The sequence below is a fragment of the Hyla sarda genome, chromosome 3 (assembly GCF_029499605.1).
Source record: "Hyla sarda isolate aHylSar1 chromosome 3, aHylSar1.hap1, whole genome shotgun sequence".
Classification (NCBI taxonomy): domain Eukaryota; kingdom Metazoa; phylum Chordata; class Amphibia; order Anura; family Hylidae; genus Hyla; species Hyla sarda.
The window spans coordinates 95,497,703-95,525,401 of NC_079191.1; the positions used below are offsets into that span (position 1 = coordinate 95,497,703).

The 27,699-nt window shown below is 42.1% G+C and overlaps 1 protein-coding gene across 8 annotated transcripts in view; it reads right to left on the reverse strand.

Annotated features, from left to right (window-relative positions):
- SNED1 (sushi, nidogen and EGF like domains 1) overlaps positions 1–27,699 on the reverse strand; it is a 180,943-nt gene that overhangs the window by 84,959 nt on the left and 68,285 nt on the right. For 7 of the 8 annotated variants that reach the window (XR_008891052.1, XR_008891053.1, XR_008891051.1 and 4 more), the window contains 13 exons: positions 27,007–27,120; positions 25,930–26,043; positions 25,724–25,837; positions 22,822–22,935; positions 20,523–20,636; positions 19,486–19,599; positions 18,025–18,138; positions 13,600–13,713; positions 13,330–13,443; positions 12,488–12,601; positions 7,887–8,000; positions 6,006–6,119; positions 3,116–3,229 (listed from right to left, as the gene is read on the reverse strand). Coding sequence is in view for 3 of the 8 variants with exons in the window: in XM_056564683.1 (XP_056420658.1) it covers positions 3,116–3,229; positions 6,006–6,119; positions 7,887–8,000; positions 12,488–12,601; positions 13,330–13,443; positions 13,600–13,713; positions 18,025–18,138; positions 19,486–19,599; positions 20,523–20,636; positions 22,822–22,935; positions 25,724–25,837; positions 25,930–26,043; positions 27,007–27,120 (1,482 nt within the window). In the remaining 5 variants the exon portion in view is untranslated. The remainder of the gene's footprint in view (positions 1–3,115; positions 3,230–6,005; positions 6,120–7,886; positions 8,001–12,487; positions 12,602–13,329; positions 13,444–13,599; positions 13,714–18,024; positions 18,139–19,485; positions 19,600–20,522; positions 20,637–22,821; positions 22,936–25,723; positions 25,838–25,929; positions 26,044–27,006; positions 27,121–27,699) is intronic. The other variant, XR_008891054.1, reaches the window with a different exon arrangement.

The window sequence follows — 27,699 nt, forward strand, 5'->3', positions numbered from 1 at the left end:
AGATTTTTCATTTTTATCCATTTTTTTCTGTAACACAGTAGGTGTCGACAAAGAAATGAAACTCAAGATTTATTCCCTGAATTCTGACGTTTTTAGAAATATCCCATATGTGGCCTTTGTGCGCTACGTGTCTCTCATGCAGGCCTCAGACATGAAGGAGTGCTATGTGGATTTTGGGGCACCCTTTTAGTTTAGGATATTTTGTTGGCATCATATAAAGTCGCAGAGGCCTTGGGGTGCAAAAATATTTTTGGGAGACAACTTGACGCTTTTATTGGTACCATTCTGGGACACATGTGACACTTTGATCGTTTTTTATTTTATTTTTTATGAGGTGATATACATAAAAAAATCTATTCTGCAGTTGTTTTTTATTAAAATAATTTAGGTCGTTCGTCATGCGGTATAAATGACGTGTTAACTTTACTCTGCAGGTTGATACGGTTACGGCGATACCAAATTTGTATGCTTTTTTTTATATTTTAGTTCATTTATAGCATAAAAACGATTTTTGTAAAAAAAATCACGTTTTTAATTCGCCGTATTCTGTGAGCCATAACTTTTTTATTTTTTCACTGACGCAATTGTGTGAGGACTCTTTTTTTGCGGGACATGTTGATGTTTTTGGGGGGACTATTTTTGGGTTTGTGTTGGGGGTGTATTATATATATATATATAATTTATTTTACTATTTTTTCCAATTTTTTTCATTTTATTTTTCACATTTTTTATTTTAATTTTTTTTCACATTTTGATTTTTTTTTCACTTTTTTTATTTCTTTTTCACTTTATTTCACATTTAACTTTTTTTTGTTTTACTGTTATACACACAATTCAATGGAGTACACATCTGTACTCCATTGAATTTTGCCTATGTCTGTCAGTACTGACAGGCATAGGAAAGATCAGTCTCTACCTTAGGTAGAGACTGATCACTCATGTTGCCATGGCAACGGAGGCTACTGTCAGTCCTCCGGTTGCCATGGCAACCATCAGCGCTCTGCTTTCACTTTGCAGAGCGCCGATGGTGACAGTTGGAGCTCCCTCCCTCTGTAATCCTAATAGACGCCGCGGTCACAGTGACCGCAGCGTCTACAGGGTTAACTCAGGATCGGAGCTGCGCTCCGATCCTGAGTGCTGCGGGCGGCCTCCCCTGCTGCGGGCGGCCTCCTCTCACCACCGATCGCTTCACTGAATGAAGCGACGGAGGAGAGGGGGAAGGAGGAGACCTCCGCCAGATCCCTGCTTTCGGTTCGTCTGAACTGACGGACCAATAGCAGCGATCGCCGGCCGGGGACCGCTGCGATTGGTCCCTGGCCGGCTTCAGGGAGGTCCTGCTGTGTAGCACAGCAAGTTTCATAAAACTGTCACAGCGCGCGGCGGCGCTGTGACAGTTTATGTCCATCAGGTACATGTACCTGATGTTGCGCGAAGTCACGGCTAATCATCAGGTACATGTACCTGATTTTGCGTAAACGGGTTAATGGCCCCCAGCATAGTCAAATGATCTGGCCATTTCCTGCACGTATTTAGCAAGACTCAAGAGTGAGGTCTTCTGTGCTTTTAGAACCTCTTATTCTGTATCTTTGGAATAATTCTTTATTATTAATACATTTAAATAATGGCAAGTACTCTGCAATGTTGGTGGAGCTGATGTCTTGAGCTTTGGCTCCAAAACACTATAGGCTTCCAAAATGTGTATTTAGATTGGAACCTTATTAATAAGAGGGAACCAGGTGATGAAACTGGTAGAAGTGGACTGGACATATTGGGGGAGATTTATCAAAACCAGTGTAAAGGAAATGTTGCCCAGTTGCCCATAGCAACCAATCAGATTGCTTCTTTCATTTTGCAGAGGCCTTGTTAAAAATGAAAGAAGTGATCTGATTGGTTGCTATGGGCAACTGGGCAACTTTTCCTCTGGACAGGTTTTGATAAATCTCCCCCATTATCCCTAGAAAAATACATCTAACTTTGTAGCATCATTGCTAGCAGCAGTTCTAGGTATTGGCCAATTCTTATAAAAGACAAAAAAAATATATAATAAATTGCTTTAACTTAACCTGGTACAAAATACAAAAAAATGACACATCCTACTTCTCCCTGGAGGATAATATATGCTTAATGGTCATCTACATTATTAACTGATGCAGAATAGTTGGCATTTACTTGCTAGCTGTAATATTACAGTGGTCCCTCAACATATGATATTAATTGGTTCCAGGAGAATCATCATATGTTGAAACCATCATATGTCGAGTACATATGTCTATGTAAAAATGGTAATTGGTTCTGGGGCCTTGGAACCATTGTATGTTGAATACATATCTCTATGGGAAACTGCTAATTGGTTCTGGGATGACCATTGTATGTGGAGTGTATGTTGAGTGTTTAACAAACCAGGGTGCCTCCAGCTGTTGCACAACTATAACTCCCAGCATGCATGTACAGCCATTAACTGTCTGGGCATGCTGGGAGTTATAGTTTTGCAACAGCTGGAGGCACACTGATAGGGAAACATTGATGTATGGGGTGTATAGTGTGTATATGATGTGTGACATCGCATACAGTACTGTACAGTTCTTTAAATACCTTCAGGGGGGACAGAATGTCCTCCATTACCATCCTGCCGACTACAGCTCTATAGGAAAGGAAGGGGAGCAGCTCATTGGATGCCTGCAGCAAGATGCTGCATGTTATTGGCTATGGCTGCACTGGGGGGGCGGGGCTTACATGGAGCTCACAGTGGAAGCCTGCGGGAGTTAGCAGGACAGCATGTGAGTAACAGGAGGCAGAACGGGGCACATTATACAACTATCTGTCAGTTGCTGAAGCTGTCAGATAGCTGTTTGTATGATGGCCCCTACACACAGCAGCATCATATGTCGAGGCTGCCTTCAACATATGATGGGCTCTGAGAGGCCATCATATGTTGAAATTATCATATGTCGAGGCCATCATAAGTCGAGGGGTCACTGTACTAAGTTGGACTTTGTATCTCTGTAATATGATTCTATACTTCGCCCTAGTATGGACAGCACAATAGTTTCTATAACAACACTTTTACCCATATAGTAGAACACTTGATATAAAGAGGTATTCAAGCACTTCTTACCTGTCTCACAGTGCACTCCAGTAAAGTCAGTGGGGCACACACAGATGTAACCATCACCCATATCCTCGCAGGTACCATCATTGATACAAGGCGATGACAGACAAGGCCTGGACTCTGGGTATGACGGGAAAAAACACAAAGCAGCTATTAGATTAAGTAATAAACAATAAGATTAACAAAAGTCTAATGATTGGTAAAAACATTATACCCTTTGATACTCAACAGTAACTTCTGGTACAGTATTTAGCATGAAATGTATGTATATATAATATTGTTTTTTTATAATTTTTTCTTGACAGACATTTGGAACAGTTATGAACTTATTATGATGAAATACAGTGATCCCTTAACTTACAATGGCCTCAACATATGATAGTTTCAACATACAATGGTCTTTTCTGGACCATTGCAACGTGAAACCAGACTCAACATACAATGTACAGACAGTCCAGATCTGTGAAACATGACAATGGCTGAAAGAATCGACCAATCAGAATGGTTATTCACTGGTAAAACCCCTGTATTACTGAAGTGTATGCACTGACTGACTGTCTGGTAATGCCTCCTACAGTACAGGGAGGTATTACATGTTCTGTACTACTCTTTACCTGTGCCAGGATTAGATTCTCCTTTGGACATCAGGTAGGTGCGGCTCCATTTTACTTTTTTAGGACATTGCATGTTCTGTACAGGACCCTGAAGAAGCTCCTGTCCTCTACATAGACAGTGATTTACAGCTCCCAGCAGATCTTTCTTACTTTTATATGGAAGGATTTGCTTTATCTGTCTTAGTTATCTACTTATTTTTCTTTAATCCTCACTTTTTCCTATTTTTGGATGACATTTTGGTGGCTATAGAACCAATTACCAGGTTTCCATAGAGTTATGGTCTCAACATACAATGGTTTCAACATACAATGGTCGTTCTGGAACCAATTCATATTGTAACTTGAGGGACCGCTGTAATTAATTGTGGCTTGTTTTATGTCATAGACTGACCATAAGCACCAACCAGACTAAAGGCAGCCATACGGATGATTTATACAAAATGATTGTCAGATAAATGTCTTAACCGTATCACCAGAAGGATATAGCTACTTTAGAGAGAATTCAGAGAAGATCTTAAACTAGTACAGTGTTCCCTCAACATACGATGGTTGATCATTGTTTGTTGAAACCATCGTATGTTGTGGGATCCGTGCAATGTAAAGTATAGGACAGTGGTCAACAATCTGCGGACCTCCAGATGTTGCAAAACTACAACACCCAGCATGCCTGGACAGCCAACGGCTGTCTGGGCATGCTGGGAGTTGTAGTTTTGCAACATCTGGAGGTCCGCAGGTTGAAGACCACTGTTAGAGGAAGTTGTACTCACCTGTCCCCGCGCTCCGGACGGGCACCGCTCGTCACCGCTGCCCGGGATGTCGCTGTCGCCGCGTCCCCGACAAGGCCTCTGCTTCCCCGGCAACCGCGCTCTCCGTCCCGGCCATCACGTCGCTACGCACGCCCCTCCTATTGGATGACGGGACAGCATGCGCAGTGACGTGATGACGACAATGGAGAGCGCCGACGATGCAGGGATCCCGAAGAGGACGCGCCGGAGCCCCAAGGACAGGTAAGTGATCGTCAGCGGACCACACGGGGCACCGTAAACGGCTATCCGGTGGCAGCTGAAGCAGTCTGCGCTGCCGGATAGCCGTTTATGCGATGGCCCCGACATACAAAAGCATCGTATGTTGATGCTGCCTTCAACATGCGATGGCCTCTGAGAGACCATTGCATGTTGAAATTATCGTATGTCAGGGCCATCGTAGGTCGAGGGGTCACTGTACATGGATTGCAGGATAAAACTTACCAGGAAAGGTTAAAGGACCTTAACATGTATAGCTTGGAAGAAAGAAGAGACAGAGGGGATATGATAGAGACTTTTATATACGTTAAAGAAATCAACACACTAAAGAAGGAGAGGATATTTAAAAGAAGAAAAAATACCACAAGAGGACAGGAAGTATTACTTTACTGAGAGAGTAGTGGATGCACGGAATAGCCTTCCCGCAGATGTGGTCGCTGCAAATACAGTGAAGGAGTTTAAGCATGCATGGGATAGGCATAAGGCTATCCTTCATATATGATAGGGATAGTAATAAGACTAGCCTTCATATAAGATAAGATCAAGAACTTTTCATAGTATTCTAATCTGGTTCTAATCTAATTCTAATCTAATTCTAATATGGTTCTAATCTGCCAACACATTCTATGGTTCTAATCTGCCAACACATTCTATGTTTCTAACTAATCAAAAACAGACGATAGTCTCTCATTTATGAGAGATCTTTTGACCATGAACGATTAATGAAAGATTTTCCTCTTTTGTTTACGGTCATGTATGTCCAGACTTGAACTGTTAGGACTGATGTGGACTATAATGTGTATGACTATTTTTAATGTTTTGATAAACAGTTAAAAGGGTCTTCTATACACAGATAAAGGAATTTTATCAGTATTCAAACGATAGGGGATGTGATCTCCTGTACAGGGCCCTGGCTCTTCCCGGGAGCGGCACGTAATAACCCCTGCATATTCATATATCGCAGGAACCCCCGCAATCTAAAACTGAGCTGCAGTAACCTTGCAGGACCACTACACAGAGAATAAAGCTGAGGCTTCTTTATCCATTCACAGTGTAGAACTGACCACCATGACTCTACTGGCTTTTGGACCACCCCTAATCCAATGTTGATGACCAATCCTGATGACCGGGATATCAATGTGTGAATGGAATATTCCTAACAAGGCTTACACATGTATTTGGAGTGATGGAATGATATGCAAACTCATTGCTGCAAAGTAAATTAAATTAAAAATAACAATTGCTTCAACTTTGACTTACCAGTCTCGCAGTGTTTTCCGGTGAATCCCCATGTACACACACAACTGTAACTATCATATTTATCATTGCACATTCCACCATTCAGACAAGGAGATGAGGAACAAGGCTTTACTTCTAGAAATATATGGTGAGAAAGAGTAAAGCAAATTGTTAAAAAAAATCAAACATGTTTTCTATTGTAGTAGACGTGTGCATAAAAATAGCAAAAATGTGGAAAGCTAGGAATAGTATTGGAAGAGGATATAAAGCATTACTGTCATTTGTACAGACTATTGCCATGTTGTCCACACAGTTTAAACCTCATCGGGTCTTAATCCTAAAATCCACTGCAATCGTGAGTAATAGGTAAAGCACATCAGTCTGATTGAGAGGCCAGCCAGGTATTGAATTATGCTGAATTATAATTATGCTGAATTATAACTCAAAATGGCAGCGGTCTCAGAACTGATATCGAGTGCAATCTAAAATTTTCACATGGCTAGACAACAGGTAAAAAGTTTGTATGAATGACAGTAATGCTTTAAAGGGCTGTCTCAGCATAGTCAATGATGGAAAACTGCAGTACAAATAGGTCTAATTCAAACAGCAGACATTTTGTCTGTAGCAGCCTCCTCTGAATTTGGCACTTAAAGCGTACCCGTCAGATCCAACAAAAAAAATCATTTTTTTAGTATATCACTCAGTACCTAATCCTGATCATGTACATGTAATTTTTATGTGTCTAGCACCTTTATTTATTTTTTTATTACACTTTTAGTTTCGCTCACTAGTCTGAATTCCTCTCAGATGGAGGGGGCGTGGTCTCACTGTGCAGGTCTCCGCCCCCTCGCTCAGTATGCTGTCTGCTCACATCTCCCCTAGCATTAGCAAAACTACAACTCCCAGCTTGTCCTCACTGACAGTAGCGGGACACAAGCTGACAGTGGGGGGATTTTTCCTCCTGTTGTGAGCCCTGCGCTCACAGCTGTCAATCAAGGAAGTGTGTCCATGACATAGGTGATGACTCATGGACACAGCAGGACTAGTATATGTCCAAGCAGGCAGGGGGGGCAGTTGTTTGACTGGCCTTTTCAGTATGAAATACTGAAAATTTTCTAATGAACGCAGTTGCAAAACCTATTGGTTATACATGCTTTACAACATATCAAATGTTTTTGTATCTGACAGTGCCCATTTAATGTTGCACCATTCCATTCCATTTACTACGACCCCGTGCCGGGACTTGGATTCCACCAAAAGATTAAAAATATTTAATCCTCCAGGAATCCAATTCCACATCAGAACTTCCATAGTGTAAAATGAGCAGCAGAATCCTATTGAGCTCAATGAGAGTCATCTGCAAGTGGAAATTCCATAGTGTAAACAGGCCCTTACAGCATCCACCACCGAAAGCTGTTAATAGATTTCTGCACCACCGTTTTGATAAAGCTGTTAATAGATTTCAATTTGTATAAGCAGAAAGAACAAAATACAATAGATATTTCTGGCTTATTAACTTAATAAGTCTAAAGTATTTCTGATTTCTATGTCTCTCTGCCTGAGAAAGGCCCCTTTGAGCTGAACTGAGAAAGTTCTTTATTTATCATCAACCATATAGAGCAGTGGTCTTCAACCTGCGGACCTCCAGATGTTACAAAACTACAATTCCTAGCATGCCCGGACAGCCAACGGCTGTCCGGGCATGCTGGGAGTTGTAGTTTTGCAACATCTGGAGGTCCGCAGGTTGAAGACCACTGATATAGAGTCTCAGACTTCCTCGAATGGAGATGTGAGCCATGGAGGATTTACACCCTTTTTATTCCTTGTAGTGCTGCTATCTTACTTTTTTCATATTCAAGATGTCCAGAAACATAAAAAAAAACAGCTAGTATTGGATTTTACCTCTTTCACAGTGCGTCCCAGTGAATCCTTGTGCACAAACGCACACATAAGTAATCCCCACGTCTCTGCAAACACCCGCATTCAGACAAGGAGATGAAATACAAGGTCTGATTTCTATTAAGATAAAAAAATATTACCATGTCAGCAAAACAGCAGATCAATTACTGACCAATAAAAACTATAACACCTAGTCATATAACACCTGAACTAAAAAGCTGATAAGGCTGAATTACATCCACATACATCATATTTAATTTGTGTAAGATGATGTTTCTGAGGTCCCATAGGTTCTATTCACAGTTGCATACATCTGCCCTCGACAACCATGGAAAAAAAGAAAACAAACCTTATGAGTATGTGGTATTAAAGGGGTTATCCAGGAAAAAACTTTTTTTTAATATATCAACTGGCTCCAGAAAGTTAAACAGATTTGTAAATTACTTCTATTAAAAAATCTTAATCCTTTCAGTACTTATGAGCTGCTGAAGTTGAGTTGTTCTTTTCTGTCTAAGTGCTCTCTGATGACACGTGTCTCGGGAGCTGTCCAGAGTAGAAGCAAATTCCCATAGCAAACCTATTCTGCTCTGTGCAGTTCCTGAGACAAGCAGAGATGTCAGCAGAGAGCACTGTTTCCAGACAGATAATAACAACTCAACTTCAGTAGCTGATAATTATTGGAAGGATTAAGATTTTTTTATAGAATTAATTTACAAATCTGTTTAACTTTCTGGAGCCAGTTGATCTAAAAAAAAAAAAGTTTTTTCCTCGAATACCCCTTTAACCCCTAAAGGACTTAGCCCTTTTTCACCTTAAGGACTCGGCCGTTTTTTGCAATTCTGACCACTGTCACTTTAAACATTAATATCTCTGGAATGCTTTTAGTTATCATTCTGATTCCGAGATAGTTTTTTCGTGACATATTCTACTTTAACATAGTGGTAACATTTTATGGTAACTTGCATCCTTTCTTGGTGCAAAATCCCAAAATTTGATGAAAAAAATGAAAATTTTGCATTTTTCTAACTTTGAAGCTCTCTGCTTGTAAGGAAAATGGATATTCAAAATAATTTTTTTTTATTCACATATACAATATGTCTACTTTATGTTTGCATCATAAAATTTATGAGTTTTTACTTTTGGAAGACACCAGAGGGCTTCAAAGTTCAGCAGCAATTTTCCAATTTTGCACAAAATTTTCTAACTTGATATTTTTCAGGGACCAGTTCAGTTTTGAAGTGGATTTGAAGGGTCTTCATATTAGAAATACCCCACAAATGACCCCATTATAAAAACTGCACCCCCCCAAAGTATTCAAAATGACATTCAGTCAGTGTTTTAACCCTTTAGGTGTTTCACAGGAATAGCAGGAAAGTGAAGGAGAAAATTCACAATCTTCATTTTTTACACTCACATGTTCTTGTAGACCCAATTTTTGAATTTTTGCAAGTGGTAAAAGGAGAAAATTTTTACTTGTATTTGTAGCCCAATTTCTCTCGAGTAAGGACATACATCATATGTCCATGTTAAGTGTTTGGCGGGCGCAGTAGAGGGCTCAGAAGGGAAGGAGCGACAAGGGGATTTTGGAGAGAACATTTTTCTGAAATGGTTCTTGGGGGGCATGTCACCTTTAGGAAGCCCTAGGGTGTCAATACAGCAAAAAAAACAAAACACATGGCATACCATTTTGGAAACTATACCCCTCGGGGAATGTAACACGGGATAAAGTGAGCCTTAATACCCCACAGGTGTTTCATGACTTTTGCAAATGTAAAAAAAAAAAAAATTACCTAAAATGCTTGTTTTCCCAAAAATTTTACATTTTTAACAAGGGTAATAGCAGAAAATACCCCCAAAAAATTTGAAGCCCAATTTCTCCCGATTCAGAAAACACCCCATATGGGGGTGAAAAGTGCTATGCTGGCGCACTACAGGTCTCAGAAGAGGAGTAGTCACATTTGGCTTTTTGGAAGCAAATTTTGCTCTGGGGGCATGCCGCATTTAGGAAGCCCCTATGGTGCCAGGACAGCAAAAAAAAACACATGGTATACTATTTTGGAAACTAGAACCCTCGGGGAACGTAACAAGGGGTTAAGTGAACCTTTATACCCCACAGGTGTTTCACGACTTTTGCATATGTAAAAAAAAAAAAATTTTTTTTTACCTAAAATGCTTGTTTTCCCAAAAATTTTACATTTTTAAAAAGGGTAAAAGCAGAAAATACCCCCCAAAATTTGTAACACAATTTCTCCCGAGTACGGCGATACCCCATATGTGGCCCTAAACTGTTGCCTTGAAATACGACAGGGCTCCAAAGTGAGAGCGCCATGTGCATTTGAGGCCAAAATTAGGGATTGCATAGGGGTGGACATAGGGGTATTCTACGCCAGTGATTCCCAAACAGGGTGCCTGCAGCTGTTGTAAAACTCCCAGCATGCCTGGACAGTCAACGGCTGTCTGGTAATACTGGGAGTAGTTGTTTTGCAACAGCTGGAGGCTCCGTTTTGGAAACAGTGGCGTACCAGACGTTTTTCATTTTTATTGGGGAGGGGGAGGGGGGCTGTGTAGGGGTATGTGTATATGCAGTGTTTTTTACTTTTTATTTTGTGTTAGTGTAGTGTAGTGTAGTGTTTTCAGGGTACAGTCACACGGGCGGGGGTTCACAGTAGTTTCTCGCTGGCAGTTTGAGCTGCGGCAGAAAATTTGCCGCAGCTCAAACTTGCAGCCGGATACTTACTGTAAACCTCTGCCCATGTGAGTGTACCCTGTACATTCACCTTGGGGGGGGGGAACATCCAGCTGTTGCAAAACTACAACTCCCAGCATGCGCTGACAGACTGTACATGCTGAGAGTTTTAGTTTTGCAACAGCTGTAGGCACACTGGTTATGTATCACTGAGTTTGTGACCTAACTCAGTGTTTCACAACCAGTGTGCCTCCAGCTGTTGCAAAACTACAACTCCCAGCATGTACGGTGCATGGTGTAAGGTGACTGCTGGGAGTTGTAGTTTGCAACAGCTGGAGGCACACCGGTCGTGAAACACTGAGTTAGGTAAAAAAAAAACTCTGAGTTTCACAACCAGTGTGCCTTCAGCTGTTGCAAAACTACAACTCTCAGCAGTCACCGACAGCCAACGGGCATGCTGGAAGTTGTAGTTATGCAACCAGCAGATGCACCACTACAACTCCCAGCATGCACTTTAGCTGTTTGTGCAAGCTGGGAGTTGTAGTTATACAACAGCTGAAGGTACACTTTTCCATAGAAAAAATGTGCCTCCAGCTGTTGCAAAACTGTAAGTCCCAGCATGCCCATAAGGGAATGCTGGGAGTTGTGGTGGTCTGCCTCCTGCTGTTGCATAACTACAGCTCCCAGCATGCCCTTTTTGCATGCTGGGAGCTGTTGCTAAGCAACAGCAGGAGGCTGTCAATCACCTCCAACTGCTGCTCCCCAGGTCAGTCCCTCGCCGCCGCTGCTCCTGGGGCCCCGATCCCAACAGGGACGCCGGGGATCGGGGTCCCCAGCTGCCGGGATCCACGTCCCGCACCCGCTCACGTCCTCCGGAAGAGGGGCGGAGCGGGTTGCGGGAGTGACACCTGCAGCAGGTGCCCTGATTGGTCGGCCGGTAAACCGGCCGACGAATCAGGGCGATCGTGAGGTGGCACCAGTGCCACCTCACCCCTGCTGGCTATGGTTGTTCGGGGCCATCAGAGACGGCCCCAAACAGCCAGTAATTCTGGGTCACTGGAGACCCGATTGACCCGGAATCCGCCGCAGATCGCTGGACTGAATTGTCCAGCGATCTGCGGCCATCGCCAACATGGGGGGGACATAATTACCCCCCTGGGCGATATGCCGCGATGCCTGCTGAACGATTTCAGCAGGCACCTGGCTCCAGTCCCCAACCGGCTAGCGGTGGGGACCGGAATTCCCACGGGCGTATAGATACGCCCTGCGTCCTGAAGAGGTTAAGGTGAACTAAAATGCAGCTGAAAAGGTATACAATAGCATACTGGCCAAAAAATGTGAAATATGCTGTGTATACGCTACATGTGACCTAACCCATAAGGTGTACCCTTACACATTAAGGTGTGAAATTACTTGGAAATTTCAAACAAAGACTTGATTTGCATAAACTAAAAAAGAACTCCTGTAAAACATGTAAAAGAGTAATAAAAAAGTTCTGTAAAGCAAAAACTTGATAATGCGTGCTATATAAAATAAAACTATACATTGCAGAGTGTAGCCATATCACAGGTATTCATTGAGGGAGAGATTTACCAAAACCTGTGTAGAGGAATAGTAGTGCAGTTGGGGGAGATTTATCAAAACCTGTCCAGAGGAAAAGTTGCCCAGTTGCCCATAGCAACCAATCAGATCACTTCTTTCATTTTTCAGAGGCCTTTTCAAAAATGAAAGAAGCTATCTGATTGGTTGCTATGGGCAACTCAGCAACTTTTCCTCTGGACAGGTTTTGATTAATCTCCCCCGTTGTCCATAGCAACCAATCAGATCATCCTCTTTAAAGGTTTTGATAAATCTTCCCAAATTTAACTAGAAATTAGTAATGGAGTGCCTGAATGTCATAAGTGTGAGAAGAACGTACCTGTCTGGCATTGATTTCCAGTGTATCCTTGTTTACACAGACAGATGTATCCTTCAGCTGTATCCTCACAGATGCCCCCATTAAGACATGGAAAGGATGAGCAGGGTCTAAGCTCTAGAGGCGGGAAATGAAAAATGTAGGTACTTTAAAGGGGTACTCCAGTGGAAAACCATTTTTTTTAAATCAACTGGTGCCAGAAACTTAAACAGATTTGTAAATTACTTCTATTAAAAAATCTGAATCCTTCCAGTACTTATCAGTTGCTACAGAGGAAGTTCTTATCTTTTTAAATATCTTTTCTGTCTGACCACAGTGCTCTCTGCTGACACCTCTGTCCATGACAGGAACTGTCCAGAGCAGGAGCAAATCCCCATAGCCTTCACAATCTCCTGACCTCAACATAATTAAAAATCTATGGATAGACCTTAAAAGAGCAGTGCGTGACAGACAGCCCAGAAATCTCAAAGAACTGGAAGACTTTTGTAAGGAAGAATGGGCAAAGATCCCTCAAACAAGAATTGAAAGACTCTTGGCTGGCTACAAAAAGTGTTTACAAGCTGTGATACTTGCCAAAGGGGGCAGTACAAGATATTAACTCTGCAGGGTGCCCAAACTTTTGCAGACGCCATTTTTTTGTTTTCTGTTATTTTGAAAGTGCAAATGATGGAAATAAAATCTAACTTTTGTTGACATATTATAAGAATGTCTAATCTTTAATTTGATGCCTTTTTCCATCTTTCCTTGGCTTCTTTATGCACATTAATACAAATTTTTACCTGGGGTGCCCAAACTTTTGATCCCCACTGTATGTAATACAGGCAAGCAAGAATGAAACCTGTCACCTGTTTCACAACGTTCTCCAATGAATCCCCGTGGACACAGACAAATGTACTCAGCGCCGAGATCCTTACACAATCCTTCATTCAGGCAAGGAGAAGAAGAACAGGGCAGAATCTCTAGAAACAGATTAAACAGAAAACAGAAAATGACTAAGGGAAAAAGAATACAATAAACTACAGAAGTTATACGGGCACAACTAAACATGTATATATTGAAACAACAAAAGAGAACATATATCAAATATATGGGGGATTTAGTGAATGTGATCTCACCTGTTTCACATCGGTCACCAGTAAAGCCCCCTGTACAAACACAGCTATAACCATCTACCAGATCTCTGCACAACCCTTCATTAAGGCAAGGAGATGACCAACAGGGTCGGACCTCTAAGAAAAGGTAAAAAAAAACGTAAAGAACATTTAACCACACATTAACAACAATCTATCTAATTTTTAGGCAGATATTTCCCCCACTGTAGGTGTGTACAAGGGTGTACCTAACATGGAGGCAGGCCATGCCACTGCTCCCCTTGGAGATAGGGGGCCCAGTTGTTCCTTTTTTTCTAATGGTATTGGTATAAAACTGACCAATGGGTCATGGAAAGCAAAGGTAAATAAAAACCAGACCCTTCTGTCCAGACACCATAATAGGGTCAATTTGAACCTTAAAGGGGTACTCCCATGGAAAACTTTTTTTTTTTTAATCAACTGGTGCCAGAAAGTTAAACAGATTTGTAAATCACTTCTATTAAAAAATCTTAATCCTTCCAGTACTTTTTAGGGGCTGTATACTAAAGAGAAATCAAAAAAAGAAATGCATTTCCTCTGATGTCATGACCACATTGCTCTCTGCTGACCTCTGCTGTCCATTTTAGGAACTGTCCAGAGCAGCATATGTTTGCTATGGGGATTTTCTCCTGCTCTGGAAAGTTCCTAAAATGGACAGCAGAGGTCAGCAGAGAGCACTGTGGTCATGACTTCAGAGGAAATGCATTTCTTTTTTGGATTTCACTTTAGTATACAGACCCTAAAAAGTACTGGAAGGATTAAGATTTTTTAATAGAAGTGATTTACAAATCGGTTTAACTTTCTGGAACCAGTTGATTTAAAAAAAACAAACAAAAAAAACAAACATTTTCTATGGGAGTACCCCTTTAACCCCTTAAGGACGCAGGCCGTACTCAAACGGCCCCTTTTCTGAGTCCTTAAGGACTCAGGACATTTGAGTACGTCCTGTCAAATCCCAGCCCCCCGCCGCTAGCTGGAGAGGAGCCGGTGCCCGATGCCTGCTGAAATAGTTCAGCAGGCATCGCGGCATGTTGCCCAGGGGGGTTATGATGACCCCCCATGTCGGCGATGGCCGCAGATCGCTGAACAATGACCCGGTGACCCGGAATTACAGGCTGTCTCTGACGGCCCCGAACAGCCATAGCCAGCAGGGGTGAGGTGGCACTGGTGCCACCTCACGATCGCCCTGATTCGTCAGCCGGTTTACCGGCCGACCAATCAGGGCACCTGCTGCGGGTGTCACTCCTGCAACCCGCTCTGCCCCTCTTCCGGAGGACGTGATCGGGTGCGGGAAGAAGACCCCGGGAGCTGGGGACCCCGATCCCCGGCGTCCCTGTTGGGATCGGGGCCCCAGGAGCGGCGGCGAGGGACTGACCTGGGGAGCAGCAGTTGGAGGTGATTGACAGCCTCCTGCTGTTGCTTAGCAACAGCTCCCAGCATGCAAAAAGGGCATGCTGGGAGCTGTAGTTATGCAACAGCAGGAGGCAGACCACCACAACTCCCAGCATTCCCTTATGGGCATGCTGGGACTTACAGTTTTGCAACAGCTGGAGGCACATTTTTTCTATGGAAAAGTGTACCTTCAGCTGTTGTATAACTACAACTCCCAGCTTGCACAAACAGCTAAAGTGCATGCTGGGAGTTGTAGTGGTGCATCTGCTGGTTGCATAACTACAACTCCCAGCATGCCCGTTGGCTGTCGGTGACTGCTGAGAGTTGTAGTTTTGCAACAGCTGAAGACACACTGGTTGTGAAACTCAGAGTTTTTTTTTTTTACCTAACTCAGTGTTTCACGACCGATGTGCCTCCAGCTGTTGCAAACTACAACTCTCAGCATGAACTGTACATGCTGGGAGTTGTAGTTTTGCAACAGCTGGATGCACACTGGTTGTGAAACACTGAGTTAGGTCACAAACTCAGTGATACACAACCAGTGTGCCTAAAGCTGTTGCAAAACTAAAACTCTCAGCGCATGCTGGGAGTTGTAGTTTTGCAACAGCTGGATGTCCCCCCCCCCAATGTGAATGTACAGGGTACACTCACATGGGCGGAGGTTTACAGTAAGTATCCGGCTGCAAGTTTGAGCTGCGGCAAATTTTCTGCCGCAGCTCAAACTGCCAGCAAGAAACTACTGTGAACCCCCGCCCGTGTGACTGTACCCTAAAAACACTACACTACCACAAAACAAAATAAAAAGTAAAAAACACTACATATACACATACCCCTACACAGCCCCCCTCCCCTCCCCAATAAAAATGAAAAACGTCTGGTACGCCACTGTTTCCAAAACGGAGCCTCCAGTTGTTGCAAAACAACTACTCCCAGTATTACCAGATAGCCACTGACTGTGTAGGCATGCAGGGAGTTTTACAACAGCTGGAGGCACCCTGTTTGGGAATCACTGGTGTAGAATACCCCTATGTCCACCCCTATGCAAGTCCCTAATTTAGGTCTCAAATGCGCATGGCGCTCTCACTTTGGAGCCCTGTCGTCTTTCAAGGCAACAGTTTAGGGTCACATATGGGGTATCGCCGTACTCGGGAGAAATTGTGTTACAAATTTTGGGGGGTATTTTCTGCTTTTACTCTTTTTAAAAATGTAAAATTTTTGGGAAAACAAGCATTTTAGGTAAAAAAAAAAAAAGATTTTTTTTTTACATATGCAAAAGTCGTGAAACACCTGTGGGGTATAAAGGTTCACTTAACCCCTTGTTACGTTCCCCGAGGGGTCTAGTTTCCAAAATAGTATGCCATGTGTTTTTTTTTTTTTTTTGCTGTTCTGGCACCATAGGGGCTTCCTAAATGCGGCATGCCCCCAGAGCAAAATTTGTTTTCAAAAAGCCAAATGTGACTCCTTCTCTTCTGAGACCTGTAGTGCGCCAGCAGAGCACTTTTCACCCCCATATGGTGTGTTTTCTGAATCGGTAGAAATTGGGCTTCAAATTTTTTGGGGGTATTTTCTACTATTACCCTTTTTAAAAATGTAATTTTTTTGTGAAACCAAGCATTTTAGGAAAAAAATAATTTTTTTTTTACATATGCAAAAGTCGTGAATCACCTGTGGGGTATTAAGGTTAACTTTACCCCTTGTTATGTTCCCTGAGGGGTCTAGTTTCCAAAATGGTATGCCATGTGTTTTTTTTTTTTTTTTGCTGTTCTGGCACCATAGGGGCTTACTAAAGGTTACATGCCCCCCAAAAAACCATTTGTCGCTCCTTCCCTTCTGAGCCCTCTACTGCGCCTGCCGAACACTTTACATAGACATATGAGGTATGTCCTTACTCGAGAAAAATTGGGTTTCAAATACAATTAAAAATTTTCTCCTTTTTACCCCTTGCAAAAATTAAAAAATTGGGTCTACAAGAACATGCGAGTGTAAAAAATGAAGATTTAGAATTTTCTTCTTCACTTTGCTGCTATTCCTGTGAAACACCTAAAGGGTTAAAACACTGACTGAATGTCATTTTGAATACTTTGGGGGGGGGTGCAGTTTTTATAATGGGGTCATTTGTGGAGTATTTCTAATATGAAGACCCTTTAAATCCACTTCAAAAATCCACTTTGTGAAAAATTGGAAAATTGCTGCTGAACTTTGAAGCCCTCTGGTGTCTTCCATAAGTAAAAACTCATACATTTTATGATGCAAACATAAAGTAGACATATTGTATATGTGAACCCAAATTTTTTTTATTTTGAATATCCATTTTCCTTACAAGCAGAGAGCTTCAAAGTTAGAAAAATGCTAAATTTTAAATTTTTTCATCAAATTTGGTGATTTTTCACCAAGAAAGGATGCAAGTTACCACAAAAATTTACCACTATGTTAAAGTAGAATATGTCACGAAAAAACTATCTCGGAATCAGAATGATAACTAAAAGCATTCCAGAGTTAATAATGTTTAAAGTGACAGTGGTAAGAATTGCAAAAAATGGCCGGGTCCTTAAGGTGAAAAAGGGCTAAGTCCTTAAGGGGTTAAACATGGGGTCCCCTCTCTCCTTTGTATACCACTGGGTTTGTAGATCTTTCCATGATGTCAAAGACTTTTTCTACTTGTTGATGACTGAGAAGGCTGACTGCGCTGCATCTAAGTTCTTTCCTGCTTTGAGATTAATCTATTGGGACTTGTTCACATTGGCATCATAACTTCAACTTATGCAGGAGCTATGAGGGACATAAAATATCCAATATAGTCCAGTTGATAACCTGAGAGATGTCACAGACTAATATTCGATGGAAAGCTGCCAAAAAAAAAAAAAAAAAAAAAAGCACTCTGGGCAGTATTGGGATTTTATTTCCTAACTATAATGTGAAGGCTCTTAGTCTAATAAGTAAACCATTTCTAGGCCTGGCCATTTTTATCTACATGAACCTAAAATTAGCGTTATTGTGAAGCAATGTTTGCTAATCTACCTGTCTCGCAGTTTCTTCCGGTGAATTTATGGCTACATAGACATTTGTAACCATCAGCTAAGTCTGTACAGGATCCACCATTCAAGCAGGGCATTAAGAAGCATGGTCTGATTTCTAAGGGAAAACATAAGGAAACAGACCAAAAGCATGTTATTAGCATGTGGAAAATCTAAATCCTTATATAAGAGACTACAATACAGGCTTCAACAGCTCTCGCCCTAATTCACATTGCATACACTGCCCTAAATTTAAAGCAAACCTACTCTGTCCTCATTCTCACGATGGGCGTCCCAGATGTTGAGCTCTTACAGATTATAAAGAGACGACATCCACATGAAATATACCATTACTTTATCATTACTTTAAGGACAGCAACACATTTTTTACTTTCTTTGTGATATGTTCTGTGATCCTGCAGTGCTCTATGTGCAGCTAGATCACTGGCAATCCTACAGACTATCACTAGGTACTGGTCAGAGTACTGCTGGTCACTGAGTAGTTACTATTCCCAGTTTCTGCACGCAGCCTCAGACTAACTGGGCACATCCGTGGCAGCCAAATAGTTTGGTCACCTTATTCTGGTGGGATGGTCCAAACTATTTGGCCGCCAAATGGTGAGCAAAGTACCTAAATTTTTTCATTTTTTGCATTGTAGCAATATAGCATTTCATGTTTTATCTGTATCTTTGTGCTAGCAGTGTGCTGCTGTATTCTCCTGCTTGTGTATATTTAGCCTAGCAGCGTGCACCTGTATGCCAGGTCCATGCATAGTTTGGTATCAGTATGTGCTGGCCAACTAATCCTTGTTTGTGTTAGACATATGGGGGAGTGGCTACCTCCATGTTGGCTCCTGCACCCCACTCATCTTTATAAGGTACTGGATGTTCCAGACCTTACAAGCCTAGTAACTGATTGCACAGAGGCACATTCACAGTGTAGGGTCCGTCCCAATGAGGTCACCTTATTGCGGTGGGATGGTCCAAACTATTTGGCCACCAAATGGTGAGCAAAGTACCTAAATTTTTTCTAGCTTTTGTGCTAGCAGTGTGCTGCTGTATTCTCCTGTTTATAGATAGATAGATAGATCATTAATTGATTTTGTATAAGCTCTTGAGAGTCCAGTGGGTGGTATTATCAGAGATTGACAGCTTTCCTAGTATAAAGGTACATAGAAAATTAGTTGTCAGTCACTGATTAGGACCGCCTACTGGACTCTTAAATCTAGAATGATCAGGAATTTTAAGGAATACATTAGAAGGTATACTGAATCGTTTCCATGACCATGCATTAGAACGTTCATGTCTTCTTCCTCTATAGCATGTAGCTCAGAGATCAGACAGCATGTTGACAGCTTCCCTTCCCTTTAACGTGTCATGTGAGTAATTACATTCTCTGGGTGAGAAATATCAAACCACTATATGAATAATATAAATAAAGAATGTATTTTAGGTTTTTGTTTACCTGTCTCACAGTGTGCCCCAGTAAAGCCCTGCCTGCACAAACAGATGTAGAGGTTCCCATCATCTTCACATGTTCCGCCATTATGACATGGATCAGAAAAGCACGGCCTGATCTCTGGGGAAAGAATAGCACTTTCAGTTAAAGACAAACAGTTTTATAAAAGCTCATGTAATGAAAACCAGATAGAGTGGATACTAAAATTACAGTATGCAACTAGAAAAGAAAAACTATATACAAATGACATGCAAAATATTTTAGAAATTGCTAAATATAATGACACAATTTAGGAAATGTTATACATAATCCTAAAGCCTAATAAACTTTGTAGAGAAAACGAAATGAAACCCACAAGTTATCACAGCTCAAGAAACCTCATCTTGACCGGGAAATTCTACACTGGAAATACTTCTATGGTGCACCATGGAGCTAAAAAGGATAGGGGATAAGATGCCTGATCGCGGGGGTCCTGCCGCTGGGGACCCCCGTGATCTTGCACGCAGCACCCCGTTAAAATCAGTCCCTGGAGTGTGTTTGCTCTGGGTCTAATGACTGTCAATCACGGGGTCGGAGTATTGTGATGTCACGGCTCCGCCCCCGTGTGACATCATGCTCCCCCCTCAATGCAAGCCTATGGGAGGGGGCGTGACAGCTGTCACGCCCCTTCCCTTAGGCTTGCATTGAGAGGGCTGAGCGTGACATGACAAGGGGGCGGAGCCGTGACGTTACAATACTCCAGCCCCGTGATCGCCAGTAATCAGACCCGGAGCGAACATGCTCCAGGGACTGATTGTAACGGTGCTGCATGCAAGATCACGGGGGTCCCCAGTGGCGGGACCCCCGCGATCAGGCATCTTATCTACTATACTTTGGATAGGTTATAAGATGTCTTAGCGCCGGAGAACCCCTTAACTGTGAGTTTAATAGACCATACAAGTACTTTTGGCTACCAAAAAATCTGACAACAGATACATTACTATCTAACAAATATTACACTTTCCCCTATTGTTCTACTCTAATAACCCAAAAATAATCCTTACCAGTTTCACAGTGCCTCCCAGTAAACCTCTGTGTGCACTCACATCTGTATGTATCACCCACATCCTCACAAATTCCACCGTTGAGACAAGGGGATGAAAAACACGGTTTAAGCTCTATGGTGTGAAATGCATTACAGTTAGCAGAATATTCATTCATTTTCCCTGTTTCATTCATCTCAGGCGCAGCAACAGGCAGACCACAATGTATCAGTGTAACATGTTTCCTTACTATTGTTGTGCTGGAGGTTTATCCCCTCCAAATGTAAGCCATGTATTTTGCATTATAAGCCATGTATTTTGCAGAATAGTCTGCCTTGTGTCCTGGATAAGCTTTATGTTAAAGGGCTTATCAAGGATAAAACTTTTTTTTAAATATCAATTGGCTCCAGAAAGTTAAACAGATTTGTAAATTACTTCTATTAAAAAATCTTAATCCTTTCAGTACTTATAAGCTGATGAAGTTGAGTTGTTCTTTTCTGTCTAAGTTCTCTCTGATGACACCTGTCTCGGGAAACGCCCAGTTTAGAAGCAAATCCCCATAGCAAACCTCTTCTACTCTATGCAGTTCCCGAGACAAGCAGAGATGTCAGCAGAGAGCACTGTTGCCAGACAGAATACAACAACTCAACTTTAGCAGCTGATAATTATTGAAAGGATTAAGATTTTTTAATAGAAGTAATTTTCAAATCTGTTTAACTTTCTGGAGCCAGTTGATATAAATTTTTTTTTTCCTGGAATACCCCTTTAAGTTTATATAATCAGACAACAATATTAACTACTTATTGGCCTTACAGGAGTCATTTTTTAATAGTGACATTAGAACAACTCTCAGGTTTATGTGGTGATCCCTGAATGAGTGCATGAAAGTATATAGCCCACAACTCCATAGGTACATACTACAAGCAGTAGAATTTGCTGCAATCCCATGACAGGCAGCAGTGCAATCTTGCATGTAATATGCTAGCCACGAATGTAAGAAGTTTGGGTGGGACCTGAAATAGATGTCTGTGAAATCTTAGATGCATGATATCATTTGTGGACAGGTAATGTCCCCTTGAAATACATAACGTGTGATATTTCAATGCATTTTGCTGGGAACAAGTGATTGTCCTGAGTGTAATCACCATAGAGCTGTGGCCTAAGGGTAAGGTCACACAATGCAGCAATTGCATGCAGATAAAACCCTAGCCATATGAGACGGCTGCACAAGTTAGCTGTTGGCTTCACAGCGTTACAAGATTGGGAATACCATTGGCCATTGCATCTTGATGGGGCTTCTTCCATATGTGAGAGCTGCGCTAGGGCTGGGCGGTATACCGGTTCATACCGTATACCGAAATTTTTGTGCTGCACGATATGAATTTTTCCCCATACCGCAATACCGGTTTGGCCCCTCCCCCTCGGGAATGAATTATCAGCCCAGTGCTGCGCTGTCCCCACATCGGGGAACTAATCATATGTGACCCGCGAGCGCCTTTCCCCCAATTAGTTATCAGCCCAGCGCTACTACTCACATATATCACCCGCAAGCGCTGCCCTCCTCGTCCTCCTGTTTGTTGCGGCCGCCGGCGCTGACACTCTATACCAGTGGTCTTCAACCTCCAGATGTTGCAAAACTACAACTCCCAGCATGCCCGGACAGCCGTTGGCTGTCCGGGCATGCTGGGAGTTGTAGTTTTGCAACATCTGGAGGTCCGCAGATTGCAAACCACTGCTCTATACTGCAAAGGGTAAACAAAATAACCTTTAACTCACCTTCCCCGTCGGTCCGGACTTGCTTCCCAGGGAATGGGACGTCGGACAGCCGTCAGCCTATCAGTGGCCGCAGCGATGTTCCGCCTCGGCCGGTGATAGGTTGAGCCCACTGTCATGTAAGAAGCCGGCTTCTTACATGACAGTGGGCTCAGCCTATCACCGGACGAGGTGGAACATCGCTGCGGCCGGTGATAGGCTGATGGCTGCTGACGTTCATGTCCCCAGCGAAAGGCCAACGTCAGAACATGCGTTAGTTTATTTTGCTTATCTTTTGAAGCCCAGGCATTGGGATACAGCGTACAGTATAGAGTGTCAGCGCCGGCAGCCGCAACAAACAGGAGGACGAGGAGGCAGCGCTTGCGGGTGATGTGAGTAGTAACCCAATGGCGACAGCGCTGGCCTGATAATTTTGGGGGAAGGGGGAATACCGTTATATACCGTGGAACCGCCATAAGTTACAAAAATACCGCAATACACACATTTGGCCATACCGCCCAGCTGCTGCGCCATGAAATTGTACCCTTAAAGAAGTGATGTGCCTCACCCGTCTCACATCTTCTCCCAGTGAATCTTTGCAGACACGAGCAGCTGAAACTAGAACCCACATCTTTACAGAGGCCGCCATTTAGACATGGAGAGGATGAGCAGGGATTAAGCTCTGGTAAAAAAATAAAAATAATAGCTGAACAATGGTGTAAAGAAAAGTTATCAACCATTCTCATGCATTAAATATTATCAGAGAGGCTGTAATAAATCAAATAGACTGAACAAGACCAGCAAATCAGAAAACTGTATATCACTAGAAAGGCATTCCAAGTCATTGAACCTTAAAAGGGGTTATCCAGGGAAAAACCTTTTTTTTATATATCAAATGGCTCCAGAAAGTTAAACAGATTTGTAAATTACTTCTATTAAAGAATCTTAATCCTTTCAATAATTATCAGCTGCTGAAGTTGAGTTGTTTTCTGTCTGGCAACAGTGCTCTCTGCTGACATCTCTGCTTGTCTCGGGAACTGCACAGAGTAGAAGAGGTTTGCTATGGGGATTTGCTTCTAAACTGGGCGGTTCCCGAGACAGGTGTCATCAGAGAGCACTTAGACAGAAAATAACAACTCAACTTCAGCAGCTCATAAGTACTGAAAGGATTAAGATTTTTTAATAGAAGTAATTTACAAATCTATATATAGAAAAAATGTTGCCCGGACCTTCCAAGGTAGTGTAATCAATTGTATATGGAAAATGGATTACTGGGTCGTGCTCCAATAATAATTCAAAACAATTTTTCATTGTTAAAATATAATCTAATACAGTGCATTACTCCTCACAGGGCCCGTGTGAGAAGAACTCTTCAGCGAGAGCCGTCTGAGCCAATTCATCTATTCCACCACAGGACTACAAACTATCATATATAAAAGGACACTTAAGCAATGTGTCCGCGAGGATACATATAGAATTGAGTCATATTTTGCCCATATAGAGCAATCCTATATGCCAGTGATATTTTAAAATTATTAATTTTAAAATTGTTCATATTTTAAGATTGTCTGCATTTGTATATACAGTGGTCCCTCAAGTTACAATATTAATTGGTTCTTGGACGACCATTGTATGTTGAAACCATTGTATGTTGAGACCAGAACTCTATGGAAACCTGGTAATTGGTTCTAAAGGCCCAAAATGTCATCCAAAAATAGGAAAAAGTGAGAATTAAAGAAAAATAAGTAGATAACTAATAGAGATAAAGCAAATCCTTATATATAAAAGTAAGAAAGATCTGCTGGGAGCTGTAAATTACTGTCTGTGTCAGTGTTTCCCAAGCAGGGAGCCTCCAGCTGTTGCAAAACTACAACTCGCAGCATGCCCGGACAGCCAAAGGCTGTCCGGGCATGCTGGGAGTTGTAGTTTTGCAACAGCTGGGGGCACCCTGCTTGGGAAACACTGGTCTATGTAGAGGACAGGAGCTTCTTCAGGGTCCTGTACAGAATACACAGTGTCCTAAAAAAGTAACATGGAGTCGCCCTCACCTGGTGTCCAAAGGAGCAGCTAACCCTGGTACAGGTAAAGAGTACAGAACATGTAATACCTCCCTGTACTGTAGGGGGCGCTACCAGACATCAGTCAATGCATACGCTTCAGTAATACAGGGGTTTTACCAGTGAATGTCCATTCTGATTGGTCGGTTCTTCCAGCCATTGACACGTTTCACAGATCTGGACTGTCTGTACATTGTATGTTGAGTCTGGTTTCAACTTACAATGGTCCAGAAAAGACCATTGTATGTTGAAACTATTGTATGTTGAGGCCATTGTAAGTTGAGGGATCACTGTATATTATTTGTGAGCTGCACTTACACTTTTTCTTTTCTCTTAATTTACAAATCTGTTTAACTTTCTGGAGCCAGTTGATATAAATAAAAAAAAGTTTTTTCCTGGAATACCCCTTTAACATGAATAAGTAATTGCATCAAACACATCTAAATGAACTTCATTTAGATGTGTTTGATGCAATTATTTATTCATGTTAAAGGGGCTATCCAGAATTTTTTTTTTTAATGAACCATTACTTTTTTGGAGGGGTTTGGGGAGTGCCACATGATTATGTGCCCAATACAGTTTATATTGCAAAAAAAACAAAGTCACTAGAAATGTTATCACTAAATGGAAATATCTAAACTATTGTAAATTGCAATTTTACCACAAGATTCACTAAAGAACATCAGCATTAAAGGGGTACTCCGACCCTAAGACATCTTATCCCCTATCCAAAGGATAGGGGATAAGATGTCTGATCGCGGGGGTCCTCTTGTGATGTGATGTCATGCCCGCCCCTTCAATGCAAGTCTATGGGAGGGGCGTGACATCACAAAGGGGCGGGATCGTGACATCACGATACTCTGGCCCCTTGGTCGTGAGGCTTAAGACACGGAGCGATCATTGCTTCATGCCGCTGAGACAGGTGGGTGCTGCATGAGAGATTGCGGGGGTCCCCAGCGGCAGGACCCCCGCGATCAGACATCTGATCCCCTATACTTTGGGAAGTAGATTTTTTTCCCTTAAATGGGCACTGTAACTTGAAAAAACTTTGATATGTTGCAGGGACATGTCAAAAGATTTCGAGTGAAAGTGCACATTTAAGGGAAGATGTTTTGATCAGTCAGGGTCTCAGTGCTGAGACCCCCACCATTCAAGAGATCGAGCAGGGATAAGGAAGCATCAGTGACCTTTTATCCCTGGCTCTCAGCAATCTTTGCCTTGTTCTCCCATAGACTTACAATGGAGTGCTGCCGTGCTGGTATCGTTGCTCAGTGTCTTGATTGGTGGGGGTCTCAGCACTGAGACCCTAACCAATCAAAACATTTGACATGTCCCTATAACAGTTTTTTTTCAAGTGACAGGGACACTTTAATAATGCCTCTCGCACAACTACAATATTCTTATGCTTCTCACCTGTCTCACAGTTCAGACCAGTAAATCCCTGTGTACAGAGACAAGAGTAGCTATCACCTAAATCTTCACATGTTGCCCCGTTCATACATGGAGCTGAAGAGCATGGTCTGATCTCTGGGGAAAAAACACAGTGATAATATTGTTTGCTAGACACAAATACTTTTTGTATTCTTATACAAACATCCAATAAAATGTCACATACTCACCATTCTCACAGTGCTCTCCAGTGAACCATGATAAGCAAGAACACGTGTAACTAAGACCTGACTCCACACAAGTTCCTCCATTCAAACACGGTCCAGAAGAGCAAGGTCTGACTTCTGGGAAGATGGAAACTTGAGAACTAAATACGGTAATACTAGAAAGGGTAGCGGACACACATTTGAACTCTAGTAGGGTTACTGGAGGGGCAAGCTGTGCATAACTAGCTTGCCCCCTGACTGGTGAGCAGTTAAGGGGTTAAGAAACATACAGGCAAGGTTTTTAGCCCCCTCCCCCGCCTGTAAGACTTGTCGGTAACTATAGTGGTATGTCCCATGGGTGGGGGGAAGGAGTACACCAATCAGGGGTGTAATAGTTTCCCGGGCTTATAGCTGTGGTGCCTCCCTTCCCTCCTCAATCTGCCCAGGACCCAGAGTTTTGCCCTCCCTCCCTCCCTTTTTTGTATCTCTGTTTATTGTAAGTCACAGCTTGGTGGTAAGAAGACGGTGAAAGCGGGGTCAACCCGGGGTAGACCTCCACATAGGACGGTGTGGCAGCACCTCCCGGGTTGGTAAGAAGCCAATCAGTGTCTTTGTTACAGTCAAATTGTTATTTAGATAAGTAATTTTATAAATAAAGCTGTGGCCGATCTCCACCCATGAAAAGTTAAATTGTTGTTGTGTCAGTTATTATTTAATTAATTATTGTAATAAGGGGGAGGGGTAGTTATAGCCTGCTAGGAGCTAATTGGGTCTCAACAGTCTTGTAGTGTCTCAATGTTGAACATGAAATTAAATTCCCACCTATAAATCCCTATACAATATATACATTTGCTGCCAAGACACATCTGTGTTATATCTGTATATTCTACATCTAGTTAACCAGCAATACGGTGACCGTGGACTATTGCTTCATAACAGATAGAACTGCCATTTACAAGTAGAGGAAACTGGGTTACCACTTGTGTGTGACTATAACAGTGACTAAAACATCCAGCTATCCTAAAAATACATATAATAAAAATATAAAAAAATATAAAAAATTATTCTATATACCCATTTCTCTAAGTTCTGCAATCTCACCTCTTTCACAGTTTGCCCCCGTGAATCTGGAATTGCATAGGCAGCGGTATGTTGTCCCAAAATCTTCACATATTCCTCCATTTAGACAAGGAGTAGAAGAACAGGGTAGTATCTCTGAAAATAGAGTAAGCAATGAAGTGTATGAAGGAGATTGACGTGTGTGTGTGGTAAGTGCCTACATATCTTCTTTATTTAATGAGGATTAATACCCAAAATGTAAAAACAACATTAGAATTTAGACCAGAAGCCAAAGTATGCTATATAGCTTTATCTTACAGAGATATTGGCATTTGTCTCTTTTGATCTGAGGGAAGCAGTCATTTTTGTACAAGTCACAACAGGAAGTGAAACTATATTTGTTGTTCCAATTAAAGGGGTATTCCAGGAAAAAATAAATTTTATGAATATCAATTGCCTCCAGAAAGTTAAACAGATTTGTAAATTTCTTCTAATAAAAATCTTAATCCTTTCAGTACTTATGAGCTGCTGAAGTTTAGTTGTTCTTTTCTAAGTGCTCTCTGATGACACGTGTCTCAGGAACCGCCCAGTTTAGAAACAAATCCCCATAGCAAACCTCTTCTACTCTGTGCAGTTCCTTAGACAAGCAGAGATGTCAGCAGAGAGCACTGTTGCCAGACAGAAAACAACAACTCAACTTCAGCAGCTGATAATTATTGAAAGGATTAAAGATTT